The following is a 16,722-nucleotide window of genomic DNA, read 5'->3' on the forward strand; positions in this document are numbered from 1 at the left end:
TCAAAAGGTTGGAAAAGGCTGGATTAGGTTCTTGTGCATGCATGCAAAAGAAGATACCTTGATTCAAATTTTCCATCTGACTGTTGACCCGAGATCGTAAGCCGTTACTTCTTCGGGAAGTAAAAAACACTGTGGACCCAAGACCCAGATTCAGATTCTGAATCTGGATCTTGGGTCACCTGTTTTGGCAGATGATGTTTATCCTCAGCTAGAAAGTTTGATTCAAGGCATAATCTTTTGTGCGCATGCACACGAAGGTTATAGCTTGCATCAAGCATTTTTCGCTTTTAAAGGTGCCACTGGACACATACTATGTTCTGCTGCTTCAGACCAACATGGCTACCCACCTCAGCTAGGACGCCCTTTCTTATCTGCGTGGCTTGTACTGTGTGGATACTGGACATTTATAAGTTCAGGTTGTGTCAAAATCCTGGCCTCCCTGTTCAAAGCACCAGTCAAATTTGCATCAGAATATGAAATCTAGACCTGCATTAAGCTTCCCACCCTAAGAAGGAGGCGGTTAAGGGTTCTCTTATGGATTTTTAACATTATAATGCTTTATTGAATCATTTTATTGTTTAAAAGTGTTGTTACCTGCCCTGAGGCCCTGGGGAAGGGCAGGCTATGCATAATTTTTTTTTTTATTAGCGTAAGTATTTGTTGCTTTTTGTTTACGCTAAAAATGAGAAAAAACAACAACAATGCAACCATTGGCAGGTTTTGAAAAGGCCTGCCATAGTCTGCACAATTGGGCCAGTTTGGTGTACTGGTTAGGAGTGCAGACCTCTAATCTGGCATGCCAGGTTTGATTTTGCCCTCCCCCACATGCAGCCAGATGGGTGACCTTGGGCTCACCACGGCACTGATAAAGCTGTTCTGATCGAGCAGTGATATCAGGGCTCTCTCAGCCTCACTCACCCCACAGGGGGTCTGTTGTGGGGAGAGGAAAGGGAAGGAGAATGTAAGCCGCTTTGAGCCTCCTTTGGGTAGGGAAAAGCAGCATATAAGAACCAACTCTTCTTCTTCTTCTTCTTCTTCTTCTTCTTCTTCTTCTTCTTCTTCTTCTTCTTAATATCAGGGCTCTCTCAGCCCCACCTCCCTCACAGGGTGTCTGTTGTGGGGAGAGGAAAGGGAAGGCGACTGTAAGCCGCTTTGAGACTCCGTTGGGTAGAGAAAAGGGGCATATAAGAACCAACTCTTCTTCTTCAGTAATCTCAGGGCTCTCTCAGCCTCTCCTCCCTCACAGGGTGTCAGTTGTGGGGACAGGAAAGGGAAGGCGACTGGAAGCCACTTTGAGACTCCTTTGGGTAGAGAAAAGCGGCATATAAGAACCAACTCTTCTTCTTCTTCTTCTTCTTCTTCTTCTTCTTCTTCTTCTTCTTCTTCTTCTTCTTCTTCTTCTTCTTCTTCTTCTTCTTAATATCAGGGCTCTCTCAGCCCCACCTCCCTCACAGGGTGTCAGTTGTGGGGACAGGAAAGGGAAGGCGACTGGAAGCCACTTTGAGACTTCTTCAGGTAGAGAAAAGCAGCATATAAGAACCAACTCTTCTTCTTCTTCTTCTTCTTCTTCTTCTTCTTCTTCTTCTTCTTCTTCACTTCTGAGCTTTCTCGAAGCCTGAAGGATGTTTCAGGGGTTTCTCAAGGGTAAAAAAGTTGACCAAGGCTGTTCCAGATCAATAAACCTTCTCTGCCTCATTCCCGACACCTCTTGCAGGTTGAAAGGGAAAGAAGAACAGGTGGGAAGTTTGGAGCTGCTACTGAGGGAGAAGGAGGGCGAGATCGCCAAGATGGCAGAGCAGCTTCAGGTAAGTCACCTGACCTGCAGAGGGGCCTTTGGGGTGAGAGGGGAGGGCAGAACTTCAGAAAGCACGTTTGGCATTGTTTGTTTGGGGTTCTACTTTGTCATGAGTCAGTAGGTGGAGGAAGGTGTGACTGACCGACCGACCAACCGACCCTACTGTGATTTTCAGGAATTTTTTCAGAGCCCTGTGAGGAAAAAGCTGAACACGAGAACATGAGGGAAGCCATGTTGGCCCATCCAGTCCAACATTCTGTGCCACGCTGTGGCCAAAATCCAGGGGCCATCAGGAAGTCCACCATCAAGGCCAAAATTCCAGAAGTCTTCCCACTGTTGCTCCCCCAAGCACCAAGAAGATAGAGCATCACCACCCCAGACATGAGAACCTAATAGAAGCCATGTTGGATCAGGCCAATGGGCTGTCCAACCCAACAATCTGTGTCACACAGTGGGCAAAACCATCAGGGGATGTACCAGTGGGGCCAGAACTCCAGAAGCCTTCCCACGGTGTCCCCTCAAACACCAAGAGGACGGATTATCACTGTTCTAGACAGAGTGTTCCATTTATACCTTGTGGCTAATAGTCACTTGTGGAGTTCAGCTCCATATATTTGTCTAATCCCCTCTTTACCCTCTCCAAGGGCTGAACCAGAGCTGGGGGAGAGCTGGTGGTTGCTTATTCCCTCCCACCCGGACAGGCCCATCAAAGCCTGACCAGGGCGTGGCGGGGCTGCTCAAGGCAGGGGGAGCACTGGTGGGGGCTCCTTCCCTTCCTCTTCCCCCCCCCCACTCGGGTAGGCCCACCGAGGCCTGGTCAGGCCACAACAGGGCTGTTCGGGGTGGGGGGAGTGTCCCCTTTCAACCTCCTCTTCTCCAGACCCTCAGCCGTTCCTCATAGGGCTTGGATCTAAAACCAGTTTGCACAGCAAATGAAACCTCCAGAGGCCTTTTAGAACGCTTGCCAGGCAAAAGAGCCACCTGGCCCAGTTCACTTTCTAAAAACACTCGGTAGGCACCAGGAAAGGTACCAGGGGTACCACAGGCACCACATAGGGGACCCATGCTCCAAGGCAGTGGTCCCCAACCTTTTTATCACCGGGGATCACTCAATGCCGGGGACCACTCAACGCCTTTTACTGAGGCCCGGTGTGGGGGGGGGTAGTTTACTCCTCTACTCTCAACCACTGCCCTAACGCTCTCTGATCGCTCTGGTAATGTTTAAACATCCCTTCAAAATAAGAAACAGACACGCCACAACAATGAAGTGTGTTGTAAAGGGCTGGGGGGGATGAAGTAAAGGGCCGGGGGGGGGGGAGAAGGCGTCCTTCGGGGCCCTCCTCCAATTAGTCGAAGGACCACATGTGGTCCGAGGCCCACAGGTTGGGGATCGCTACTCCAAGGAGTCCAGGGCGATAAACAGTCATCCCATGCGTCTGTCTTACATCAGTCTTGCAAGGAAGGGCTGGTCGAGGCAGTGGGCAGAGATGTCTCAACGGCCTCTCAATTAAGAAACCGGGATGGATCTTTCATTGCATGTGAGATCCTGCAGTGCCCCTGGCGTAACCTCCATGACTTTCCTTTAACCTTGTTCGCTGTTGGACTGTTTTAACTGAGTTGCCGTCATGAAAACAAGCGTTTTCTCTCTTCTCTCTTAGGTTTCTGTAGCATCAGCCAGTAAAGATTTGGAAGCTCGGTGAGTAAGCCAAGTGACGTGCCTCCCGTCATTTTCCCTGCGTTTGGTACCCATGGGCTGTGTGTGTGCGCGTGCGGAGTGGGACGGTGCGAGAGGCGCTTGTTGGCGAGAACAGCTTCCCGTCCCATTAGAAACAGAGCCTGGAAAAGCCTTGACCCCCACTGGCTCAGTTGAGGCGTCATTCAAAAAACACTATTTAATTCGGCCCTGTGGCCGTTCCGCAGGGCCTGTAAGAAGGAGCTCTTCCGCCAGGTCTTCGGTTGAGGCCAGGGGGTGGAAGATCTGAGGGGTCCCTCCGAAGTTAAACCTCTGTTGTAAACATCTTGGACGGCACCCCTTGACCTTCCTTGATGCACTGGGGGAGGGGACTGTTGGATATAGAGGAGGAGGTTGGGGTTTGATTCTTTCGCTGGCGTGTTCTGGTTCAGTAATGGGGTGGTGGTGGAATATTTTAACTCTTTAGAATCATAAGAGTTGGAAAGGACCTCCTGGGTCATCTAGTCCAACTCCCTGCACTGTGCAGGACACTCTCAACCCTCTCGCTCATCCACTGTCACCTGCCACCCCCTTGAATCTTCACAGAATCAGCCTCTCCATCAGATGGCTCTCCAGCCTCTGTTTAAAAATCTCCCACCACCTCACGAGGAAGCCTGTTCCAACTGAGAAACTGCTCTAACTATCAGGAACTTCTTCTGAATATTTAGATGGAATTTAGAATCATAGAGCTGGAAGGGACCTCCTGGGTCATCTAGTCCAACCCCCTGCACTATGCAGGACACTCACAACCCTCTCACTCATCCACTGTCACCTGCCACCCCCTTGAACCTTCACAGAATCAGTCTCTCCATCAGATGGCTCTCCAGAGAAAACAACTCTGCTCCGTCCTCTATTTATGTGGGACTTTTATCTTTTATTCACGTAACCTGCCGCGAGGTGGTTTGCTGATAGCGATGAGGAATAAATCCAACAAATAAATAAACAAAACAAAATAATTAATGAGAACTGGCTGCAGATAACCTTAAGGCATGGCAGACCACCAGAAACCTGACAAACTAGCAGCGATGGGCAATTTGGTTTGGATAGGACAAAAAATACCCGAATCAATACTGATTCGGTACTTTTCAGACCTAACCGAACTGAACTGCCCATCCCTGCAATTTAAGTGGGCTGAATCGGGATTCGGCCTGTTTAAACGTCTCCCCTATCCTGCTTCTAGAGAAAGCGAGGGGGGGGGGAAGAGCTCACCAAATAGCTGATGTGCCATGATCAGCTGCTTGGTGTGCCCCTTCTGAATCCAAAAAGAAGCGAAGGAGCATTCGTACACTTTGGATTCGGCCTGAATCGGTTCTGGCTGAATCTGAAATGGTACACATTTTTTAATGTGTGTGCACATGCCCACAAACTAGTATCTGAACCCATAGTTTAAAGCAAATTAATGCCCTGTTCGTTTGTTGGCTGTCAGGTTGCAACCTTGGCGACCCGCCTTGGGTTTTCAGGGCAAGAAACATTCAGAAGTGGTTTGCCGTTGCATCTCTGTGCATCGTGTCCCTTCATTTCTTCGGTGGTCTCCCATCCAAGCTTGGCGTGGTAGTTAAGAGAGGCGGCCTCTGATTGACGAGCTGAGTTTGATTCCCCACTCCTCCACATGCAGCCATCTGGGTGACCTTGGGCTAGTCACAGTGCTGTTCTCACTGAGCAGAGCGGTCAGAGCTCTCTCAGCCCCACCTCCCTCACAAGGTGTCTGTTGTGGGGAGAGGAAGGGAAGGCGATTGTCAGCTGCTTTGAGACTCCTTCGGGCAGTGAAAAGCAGGGTGTAAAAACCAACTCTTCTACTACTGCTTTACTTATTATTTATTTATCACACGGCATGTGTGTAATGTAGCCGGGAGAATCTAAGAATCTATGTGGGCCTGCCCTTGTCTCTGACCCGGTGCAAAATGCAGCTGTCAGGGTCCTCACTAGAACACCTTGGAGGACCCATATCCTGGCTGTGCTAAGGCAGCTGAATTAGCTACCAGTTGAATACCAGATCAGGTTCAAGGTCCTGGTTTTGATCGTTAAGGCCATCTGCAATCTGAACCCTGTGTACTTAAGGGTCTGCCTAACTCCCTACGTCCCACGCAGAGCCTTGCACTCTGCAAATTCTGGAGGTCCCTAACCCGCAAGATGTTTGGCTGACTTTGACAAGGGCCAGGGCCTTTTCTGCCCTGGCCCCTGCCTGCTGGAATGAACTCCTGGGAGAGCTGAGGGCCCTGCTGGAGCTGTCAAAGCAGGGCCTGTAAAACAGAGCTCTTCCACCAGACATTTGGTTGAGGCCAGCCAGACGAGATGCTCTCCACTGAATGCCCGTTGAGACAACAATCTGCAGATTGGAAGCAGGGGAGGAAGTACTGACTTAGATCGGTGAGGGTTGGTATAGGGCGGTGGGGTTAGGGCATATTGTTATTGTTGTTGTTATTGTTATTGCCCGCCTCTCCTCGAGGGCTCAAACCGGGTTACAATATTAGACTAAAACCCCATAAACCAGTTAAAGCAGGCATAAAAATCCATTAAATACAATAAAAAGGCCGTAAAAGAACCAGACAAGAGGCTGTGGCAAAAAGCACACACCCGGTCTAATCATTCCGTAAAAACTCTCACTAGCAGGGAGAGGCTGAACTGAGGACCCTGACGTAAATCGCTACCACCGCTCATGTAGGGGGGCCCTGATCTTCCTTGCTGCCCAGCCTCAACCGGTGACCTGGTGGAAGAGCTCCATTTTGCAGGCCCTGTGGAATGCCGAAATATCTTTTACTGTTTTAACCACTGTCATAAGCCACTGCGAGCTGGCAGGTCCGGTAGCGGCAGCTAGAAAAATTTAAGAAATAATTAAAAAAACTAAAATGGTCTGGCAGCCATGCAAGAGCTGTTTGGAGATGGGCTTGACGTTATCAGCTCCGCCCTGTGACCCCCACGTCCCTAGAAGGTCACCCTTCCAAGTCCTCCTTATGTCGAGAAAGGTCTTTATTGTGAAACTAGGGGCAAAGCCCGTTGTCTCCAAGAACACAACGGGTGCTAGAACTTGGCAGTGGGAAGAGGAAGGGGAGGAGTGGTCCAGTCTGTAAGGGCATGGGGTTGAATGTTGAGATCTACTGCACAGGGTTGTTGTGCAGATGAAACAGTAGACAAAAGAGCCAGTTTCCTCTTCAGAATAACGCTGTGCAGTGGCCTCAAATCTGCAGAGAGTTGCAAAGAAGAAAGACACATGGCTTGGCTGTGTCTAACCCCTGGCCAGAGCAGTATTTTAAGTGAGAAGGGGCTTTTCTGTGGCCTCCCTTTCAGGCAACTGTTTGGCAGAAGGGGAAAGTCCCCCCCCCTCAAAAGGAAGGCCCTCAGGCTCCCCTGCGTTGCTCTTGGAAAGGCCTCCCTCCCCTCAGTCAGGGCCGGTCAGGGGCTTCTTCGCAGCAGGCCTGAAGGGAGGGAGGGAGGGCACTCTGCAGCCTCCTGCCAGCTCTGTCAGGGTTCTGAGGCCATTTGCAGTTGGACACAACAGTTAGGACAGCCTTGGGGCAAAAAGGGCAGGCGCAGCCTGTGTTCTCATCCCCCTTGGCAGCCCTGCTGACCTCCTCTCCCTGCTGTGGTCAGGAGCAGACTGGCAGCCAGACTGGGCTGGGTGAATGGAATTTTGGTCTGTCCTGGTGAGGGGCCAATAGGAAGGCACTTTGCGCGCCTCCCCATTGGCTGCTTGGCCCTGGATGGACCCTCGGAGGGCCCAATCAGGAGCTGTGAAGCAGGAATGCAGAGTAGAAAAAATCTATCCTTTTCTGTGACCCTTTTGATGATTGTTTCCAGAACCGTCCCTCCCAGCGGGGTCGGTTCGGTGCGACCCCCAACATTTATAAATATGTAACCGTAAACCGCAGCTCTGACCCATCCCTGTCGCAATACCGCGCGTGAATAACTCCCGAACTTTGTCTTCAGGTTGAAAGGGGAAATACAAAAAATGGAGGCCGTGTTGGATGAGAGGGGAAAAGAAACGGCTCAGCAGAGGAAAGAGTTGCAGGTGAATGGTGGCATCCATGGGGCGCGGGGGGTGGAAGCCCAGTGTTACAAATGGGGCAGCCGCGGTTAACATGTCGTCATTTCCTTGTAGGCTACACAGGAGGAGAATCAGTTGTTAAGAGCACAGATTCAGGAAATGAAGCAAGCAGATGGAGAACAGGTATTTCCCCCTGCTGACCGACTGGTAGGGTGTCTGAGTACCGGTGTATCACCTTTGTAAGTGCCCATGCTGATGTCATCGTGGTTTTAAGCCAGGGGTTCCTCAGCTTGCTGCCTGGGGGCACTGCAAGGCCTGCTGACCCCTTACCTGCTGCACACTAAGTTTTTTTTAAAGAAAATAGGCAGGGCCAAGTGGAGCTTTTGCACAGCAAGGCTTCTGATTGGCTGGTGGAGATTTGATTGACTGTACAGATTTCTTGGGAAAGCTGCTTCAGCAGCAGCTGCCCCTACAGCAGAAAGGACTACCCCGTGCGACTGGAGGGAAGCTGCGACAGGCATTGTGAAGCTGGCTCCACCTCCTGTAGCCACCATTTTGTGGCCACACCCACTGTTCTGTGTCAGAATTGCAATGGTGCCTGCAGGCTAAATAAATCAACCTACAAGGGATGTTCCATGTAAGAGGCAAGAATCCTTGTTCCCTGTCCTCTCTCTCCAGCACAAGCACAAAGAAGATTGATTTATTAAATGATTGAGTGATTTGATTTGATTTCTATACCGCCCTTCCTTATGGCTCAGGGCGGTTTACATACAACATGGGGGATACGTGGAATTAATTAACATAACATAAACAAAAACAACAATAATCTAACACAATTTAGGTGATCTTAAACAATATAATAGGAACGGAACTTGCCTAAGGCCCTTAAAGAGGGCAGATGAAGAACAGTTGTTTCTTATATGCCGCTTTTCTCCACCTGAAGGAATCTCAGAGTGGCTTGGATTCGCCTTCCCTTTCCTCTCCCCACAGCAGACACCCTGTGAGGCAGGTGAGGCTGATCCAGCAGGGTTCTTCTGAGGTTCTCATCAAGGCCTTTGAGGGAGGTGGGGCTGAGAGAACAGCTTTATCAGTGCTGTGAATAACCCAAGGTCACCCAGCTGGCTGCATGTGGGGGAGTGGGGAATCAAACCCGGTTTGCCAGATTAGAAGTCCGCACTCCTAACCACTACACCAAACTGGCTTTGTAGGAAGATGCTGTAGGGGATGCTGTAGGAAGAAGAGGACAAGCAAATAAATATAGGCAGCCATAGGAATTACAAGCATAGAATCATGGAAGGTACTTCCCAGGGTCATCTAGTCCAACCCCCTGCAGAATGCAGGAAATTCACAACTACCTAACCTCTTGCATAATTCAGGAAATTCACAACTGGTTACAGGATGAATATTAGAGAAGACACAGTGGTGTAGCTGGCAAACGCAACTTTACAACAACCCCAAAATTCAACGATTTTTATAAAAGCAGTCTTCTTTCTTATTCAATTTACACGCATTTTTCTGCATTCATATACGACAAGTTTCCGGTATTAAATATCTTGTTTCACCTCAGGTTTGTCAGAGCAAAGTCCATCAGCACAGGGCAAAAAGCATAGTTTCCAAACTGAGGTGAAACGAGGGATTTAATACTGGAACCTTGCCGCATATGAATGCAGAAAAACGCATGCAACTTGAATAAGAAGGAAGACCACTGTTATATGAGCCCTGGAATTTGGGGGTCGTTGTGTGGTTGTGTTTGTCAGCTACACCACGGTGCTTTCTCTTATGGTGATGCCGTAGGAAGAAGAGGAAGCAACTTACCTCCAGCCACACAACGAAGACCCTTTTGCCATCTCAAAGAGATGTTTTGGGAAATCCAAGCAACCGTTCAGATCTTCAGCGGCCAGTCAGAAGCCAAGTCCCTCCTGGCTCCTCCCTCTTCCTAAAAAACATTTGACTGGCACCCGGAAAGGCACCAGGTGGGCGCCAGGTTGGAGACTCCTGGTCTAGTCAGTGCCAGGATACTTGTATGTGGTATATTGAATTCCACAGAGGAAGAAAGGTAAAAGGATACCTTGCCCGCATTCTCGGCGTGGTGAGCCAGCTTGGCGGTAGTGCAGAACCATGTCTGATTTCCCAGTCCTCCTCCAGATACAGCCCACCAGGTGACTTGGGGCCAGTCTCAGTTCTCTCAGAGCTCTCTCAGCCCCACCTACCTCACAGGGTGCTTGTTGTGGGGAGAGGATGGTCGCAGTACGCCCCACGGAGACACATGAGGCCTGCTGGGTGGCCTGGGGCCAGGCTCAGTTCTCTCTCAGCCCTACCTACCTCACAGGGTGTCTGTTGTGGGGAGAGGAAGAGAAGGCGATTGTAAACCCCTCTGAGACATATAAGGCTTGCTAGGTGACCTTGGGCCATAGTTCTCTCAGAGCTCTCTCAGCCCCACCCATCTCTCAGGGTGTCTGTTGTGGGGAAAAGTCCACTTTGGGACTCCTTTGGGTAGAGAAAAGCAGGGTGCAAAACCCCAGCTTTTCTCCTCTTCTTACAGCAGAAGGATGGCAGGCAGTCATGTTCCGAAAACTACCCTGTGATCCTTTATTGGCAGCAAGTGGGAACCGGTCATAACCCCATCCCAGCCCCAGATCACAAAGCACAACGCTGCCTCCTCCAGATGGTGCAGCTCAAAGCTGCAAAACGGATGCCTGCTTAACTCGGTATAACATCAGGAAGGCAATTCAGGTTCTCTTTCTCCATCTTTCTGTGCTGTTCTCTTTCAGGAATCTCTGGCTCACAAGAATGAACAGCTCCTGCAGCTGTAAGTATTGGCGGCGTGGCTAAATCTTGGGGTCATGACCTTTGCACAGAGCATTGATTGGCCAGGGCAGTTGTGCCACACATACCGTAATATGCTTTCGGGAGGGGTCCCGTGTTGGTCTACAAGAGCCAGATTTGAGCCCAGTAGCACTGTAGAGCCAACAGGATTTCCCAAGCACAGGCTATTACGACTCATAGAATCAGAGAGTTGGAAGGGGCCAGACAGGCCATCTAGTCCAACCTTCTGCTCAGCGCAGGATCAGCCTCAAGCAGCCTTTCTCAACCAGGGTTTTGTGAGTCCCTGGGGCGTCTTGACAGCCCTGGAAGGGTTTCCCGAATGGTGGGGATTAATTCATTGTTAATATATTTTAAAAAAATTGTTACACATTTATCGGGTGACGTGAACGTACATGGTCATGTTGACCCTCCCAAACGGCCAATGATTGGCTGGGAGGGGGTTGGAAGGGGAGGGTCCATGGGTGGGCGTGTCCACAACTCTGCATGATCACACGACTTCTGAGATTGCTCGAAGACTGAACAGTGTTCCTGCACGATCACAGAACTTAACTCCTACTTGTTCGGGAAACCCCCAGGGTTTCATGAAACCCTGTTGAGAAAGCTTGGCATAAGGGAAGCCAGAGACAATCCACAGTGTGCGACCTTCGGTAAGACAGCGCAAGAGAATTTGGACTGATGAACCTGGTTTACAGAAAGCAGGGAACAAGCAAAAATGTGAAACAGAGCGTTCATAGAATCACAGAATCATAGAGTTGGAAGGGGCCATACAGGCCATATAATCACAGAATCATAGAGTTGGAAGGGGCCATACAAGCCATCTTGTCCAACCCCCTGCTCAATGCAGGATCAGCCCTAAGCATCCTAAAGCAAGGTACAGAGAAGCATCTAACGGCTTAGAGAGGAAGCTAAGCAAACAGGCTTTAGGTGTTTTTCTTGCAAAAGGTCACACACACACACACACACCGGGGCTGCAGCTTTTTCGGTCAAAAGACCTCGCAGTGGGTAGGAAGGCTTGTCCAGATCGGACATCTTCTGACTTTCTCACTTCTTCAGCATTACAGGGAAAGAACAAGAGATCGCCAGTCTGCAGAAGGAGTTGGGAGCCATGAAGGAGGCCGTGGAGCAGCAGAGGCAAAAGAACAACGTAAGTGACTGTTTCTGAAATTTTTGTGTGTGTAGGGGGGGGGGGTGTGTCGTAGACTGGTCCAGAAGTGGATGCTTGTGAGCCCTGCCACACAATTTCTGAAAGTTGTAGAACAGGAAGCTCCCGGTCACGTGAACACACATGCAGCTGCCTTGTCAGTCTCTTCGTCTGGCGAGGTCAGTATTCTGGAATTACAGAATCACAGAATCATAGAGTTGGAAGGGGCCGTCTAGTCCAACCCCCTGCTCAACGCAGGTTTTTTTTTCCTTTATCCCCTTTCCTTGCAGAAATAAAAGGGGGGGGGGACATATCTCTGCAACAGAATGGGCTAGAGATTTTTTTTTCTTTTATATGAAAGCTGGGAGTACAAAAAGCTGGATGAGTATTTTGATGTAATGCTGTAGGGCTATAACACTCTCAATGTAATGCTATATCGCTATAACACTCTTTTGATTCTCTATTCAAACCGGGCAGCCATTCTCCAGGGTCTCAGATGGAGCCTTTCCATATCATCTTCTACCTGATCTTTTCAACTGGAGATACTGGGGATTGAACCGGGGACCTTCTACATGCTGAACAGATCGTGTACCACTGAGCCATGGCCCCTCCCCATCGTTTTCATGGCTCTCCGCCTGCTTGATGGATTTTGGGCAGTGTTGGCCCACCAGCCAGTGCTGTAGTCTGGCAAGATTGTGCTCTCACATGTTGTAAAGCTGCCTGAAGATAGAGACAGACAGCTATAGGATGACGAGCATAGGGCAGGGCCATGGCTCAGTGGTAGAACATCTGCTTAGCATGCAGAAGGTCCCAGGTTCAGTCCCCGGCATCTCCAGTTGAAAGGACCAGGCAGGAGATCGTATGAAATACCTCCACCGGAGCCCTGTGGTTCATCAAGGTCAGAATTGCCTACTCAATCTGGCAGCTGCTCTCCAGGGTCTTTCACATCATCTCCTAATTTGATTCTTCAAACTGGAGGTGTCGGGATTTGAACCAGGGACCTTCTGCATGCCGGGCAGATGCTCTGCCACTGAGCCGTGGTCCCCCCTTCCTCCAGCAGTAAGAGCGGCTGATTGAATATATAAAGCTCTGTAGGAGTCTGTCTACTGTGGTATTGCTGCTTTGCTGCTAAGGCCCAAGGATCCCGGGCCTTATCACCCACTGCCCCCGGATCCTTGAACTGAAGATGCCAAGGCAATGCATCTCAGAAGAAAAAAGGAAATCACGAGGCACGATGATATAGTAGTCTTCTCTATGTTTATAGGTGAAAAGGTTATAACAAAGTCTAAATGGTCAAACATACGATCAAACATAAAGAGTCAACCAAAACGGGATCCTAGGTTAAGTGACCCGCTTTATGTTCTATCTTCGTCAGTGGTTGCTCTTCCAGTATACTGTCATAGTAGTAGTAGTAGTTGTAGTATCACATTGGCAAAATGCTCCCCAGACGATTATGAGCCAGTTTGGTGTAGTGGTTAGGAGTGCGGACTTCTAATCTGGCATGCCGGGTTCAATTCTGCACTCCCCCATATGCAGCCAGCTGGGTGACCTTGGGCTCGCCACGGCACTGATAAAACTGTTCTGACCGGGCAGGAATATCAGGGCTCTCTCAGCCTCACCCACCCCACAGGGTGTCTGTCGTGGGGAGAGGAAAGGGAAGGCGACTGTAAGCCGCTTTGAGACTCCTTCGGGTAGAGAAAAGCGGCCTATAAGAACCAATTCTTCTTCTTCTTCAGTAATCTCAGGGCTCTCTCAGCCTCATCCACCCCACAGGGTGTCTGTTGTGGGGAGAGGAATGGGAAGGCGAAAGTAAGCCGCTTTGAGCCTCCTTTGGGTAGAGAAAAGCGGCATATAAGAACCAACTCTTCTTCTTCTTCAGTAATCTCAGGGCTCTCTCAGCCTCATCCACCCCACAGGGTGTCTGTTGTGGGGAGAGGAATGGGAAGGCGAAAGTAAGCCGCTTTGAGCCTCCTTTGGGTAGAGAAAAGCGATATATAAGAACCAACTCTTCTTCTTCTTCAGTAATCTCAGGGCTCTCTCAGCCTCATCCACCCCACAGGGTGTCTGTTGTGGGGAGAGGAATGGGAAGGCGAAAGTAAGCCGCTTTGAGCCTCCTTTGGGTAGAGAAAAGCGGCATATAAGAACCAACTCTTCTTCTTCTTCTTCTACTACTACTACTACTGTGACAGTATATTGGAAGAGCAACCACTGATGAAGATAGAACAGAAAGCAGGTCTCTTAACCTAGGATCCCGTTTTGGTTAACTCTTTATGTTTGATCATATGTTTGACCATTTAAACTTTATGTTATAACCTTTTCACTTATATCGAGAAGACCACTATATCATTGTGCCTCGTGATTTCCTTTTTTCTTCTGAGTCCACATTGAGGAATCCACGGTTCTATACTTGAAAGGCAATGCATCTGGCATCACTTCTCCAGCCCGATAGTTGAGCGCCTTTCTGCCACAGTTAGGCGACAGTCCTCAGGCAGAAAACTGACTCATTGATGCCTCGTGCGCATGTTTGTCGGATACTTGCTCCAGCTGCAACGTGCGCCAGGCCCGTGCTCTACGATATCATGGCTCCGTCTACAGAAGCCAATTTCCATTGCCCCACGCATGGTTTTTATGCATTTCCATTTCACCTGCTCCACAGGTACTTTGGCTTGCACTGGCTTGTCCCTTTCCCACTCCTACCTCCTTGGGCTAGAACGTTCGAGGCTGATCAAACAACCCCTGTCTCAGGGGGCTGTTTGGGGGTCATCTGCCCTTTGCAAAGATGTGCCGTTTGCCTGGCTTCTCCCCCCCCCCCTTACCTGTGCATTTCATCGTCTTTTGATTGCACAAACCAATAGAAGTTTGTGTGACTTTACTAAAGCATTGCTTTATTCGGGGGGGGGGGGTGGATCAAGAAGATGGGCACCTGTCCGCCCTCCCTCCAAAGCCTTATAAGGAGTTTGTTTATTTATTTTATTTATTTATTTGATTTGTATACCGCCGTTCTTCCAGAGGTGGCGTGGCGGCTAACACAAAATAAAAACCCCATAAAGACACCCCTTCCAACAATAAGTAGATATAGATGACGACCTCTTATTTGAGCATTCCAATTCTCATTCCCCTCGCCTAATACCCCGTTCAATCGAAGGGCCAAGTATCTTCCGCTGGGAGTGAGGAGCCAGGTCTAATAGGCACCAAGGGGGGATCCTCTGATGAAAACACCGGGACTCCACCCTTGTATTACCCTTGTGCACCTATAGAGCTTGTAAGTAAAGGTAAAAGGTAAAGGTGTTCCCTGTGCAAGCACCGAGTCATGTCTGACCCTTGGGGTGACGCCCTCTGGCGTTTTCTTGGCAGACTCAATACGGGGTGGTTTGCCAGTGCCTTCCCCAGTCATTACCGTTTACCCCCCAGCAAGCTGGGGACTCATTTTACCGACCTCGGAAGGATGGAAGGCTGAGTCAACCTTGAGCCGGCTGCTGGGATCGAACTCCCAGCCTCATGGGCAGAGCTTTCAGACAACATTTATGCTGCCTTACTACTCTGTTCCACAAGAGGCTCTTGATAGAGCTTGTAGACCCATGAAATCCCTCTATTTGGGCTAGGCCAGAGGTACCCAACCCAGTGCCCGCAGGCACCATGGCCTTTTCTGCTGACTTTTTAAGGAGCGGGCAAGGCTAGGTAGAGTTTTTGTTCCGCCAGGCTTTTGAATAATGGTTAAAAATATACTGTTTTGGCAGCAGCTGCCCCCACAGTACAAGGATCCGCAGTTTTACTGACATTAAGCCGTGGCAGCCATTTTGTGTCTGGCTCCACTTCCTGTAGCAGCCATTTTGTGCCTGGCTTCACTTTCTGAGGCAGCCATTTTGTGCCTGGCTCCACTTTCTGAGGCAGCCATTTTGTGCCTGGCTCCACTTCCTGTGGCAGCCATTTTGTTGCGCCGCCTGTCAGAATTTCAAATCTGCCCACAGGCTCAAAAAGGAAAATGAGAGGGAGATTGGGGTTTCTAACCCAAGGCCATGAGCCACCTCTGTGCAATGGAAGCTGTTATTTGCTCTGCCGTTCGCCTTCCTTTTGGCCAGCAACAGCGTGGGTTCATGCTGCTCTTTCTTTTCTCTCCAGCCGTCTGACCCTTCTGTCGTTTTCTGTCTGGAGGAACCTCTGAAAAATATGCTTAAGAATGGCATGCTGGTTTTTCTGCAGAGAGAAATTCTTTGTTGATTTTCTGTGGTTTCCTCTCAAGGAGACGCAGTCAGTGCCTGTAGCGTGGCGGCCAAGCAGCAAACTGGGATCCCCACCCCTGGTTAAAGTCTTGCTTCTGCTGCAAATTGAGTAGGACACTTAAAAAAAAAACACTTCCAGATCCATTTGGACTTACAGTGCAATAGTTACAATGGATACGGAAGTAGCATCTAAAAAAAGATTTTGGGTGTACCAGAAATGCACACGTTTTCTGTCATTTGCTGTGACCCACTTCACAGGCTCCATAGCTCCAGAAGAAAGCTCCATAGGGTAGCTGTCTTGGCCTGCAGAAGAATAGCTAGATGCCAGTCTGGGAACAGAGGTCAGCAAGATTTTCAGGGTATAAACTTGAGAGTCAAAGTATCTGACACAGGGAGCTTTGACTTTCAAAAGGCCATATCCCGAAAATCTTGTAGATATCTAAGATTTTCTTAGCTAGATTTTCTAGCTAGACTTGCATCTAGCTAGCCCACGGAAACTGTTGCTACTGTAAATACATAGGTGAGGCTGAGAGACAGGATTTGACAGGATTACTCTGTGAGAACAGCTCTAACAGGACTGTGACTAGCCCAAGGTCACCCACCCGGCTGGCCAGATTAGACGCCTCTGCTCTTAACCACTACACCAAGCTGGCTCTCTCTAGTCAATTTATGGTTCCATCCCCCCCTCAGAATCTCCTCCTTTCCAGGAGGCGTGAGGAAGGCAGTATTCTGTTTGGCTCCGCCTCCTCAGGCAGCCATTTTGGCTTTGACTCCACCTTTTGTGGCAGCCCTGTCAAAATTCCAAACCTGTCCGCAGGCTCAGAAAGATTAGGGACTCCTGCTTCCAGGTGCCCAAAGTTCCATTTTGTGTGCACTGCAGGAGACTAACTTGGCTTCTCCACCAGAGTTTGTAACTGCAACTTGACGGACCCGAAACATTTTGAATTTGCTGCACGCTAAGAGAAGCCTCACTGGAAATGAGCATAATGCTAGGAAAAGTTGAAGGCAGCAGGAAAACTAGATGAT

The 16,722-nt window shown here is 49.5% G+C and overlaps 1 protein-coding gene across 8 annotated transcripts in view; it reads left to right on the forward strand.

The window, feature by feature from the left end:
• Positions 1 to 16,722, forward strand: part of KTN1 (kinectin 1) — a 126,405-nt gene that overhangs the window by 86,546 nt on the left and 23,137 nt on the right. For all 8 annotated transcript variants that reach the window (XM_077323984.1, XM_077323987.1, XM_077323981.1 and 5 more), the window contains 6 exons: positions 1,715 to 1,805; positions 3,454 to 3,491; positions 7,452 to 7,533; positions 7,624 to 7,692; positions 10,281 to 10,318; positions 11,389 to 11,479. In XM_077323984.1, coding sequence (XP_077180099.1) covers positions 1,715 to 1,805; positions 3,454 to 3,491; positions 7,452 to 7,533; positions 7,624 to 7,692; positions 10,281 to 10,318; positions 11,389 to 11,479 — 409 coding nt within the window. The remainder of the gene's footprint in view (positions 1 to 1,714; positions 1,806 to 3,453; positions 3,492 to 7,451; positions 7,534 to 7,623; positions 7,693 to 10,280; positions 10,319 to 11,388; positions 11,480 to 16,722) is intronic.

This window comes from Paroedura picta, chromosome 2, assembly GCF_049243985.1.
Source record: "Paroedura picta isolate Pp20150507F chromosome 2, Ppicta_v3.0, whole genome shotgun sequence".
Classification (NCBI taxonomy): Eukaryota; Metazoa; Chordata; class Lepidosauria; order Squamata; family Gekkonidae; genus Paroedura; species Paroedura picta.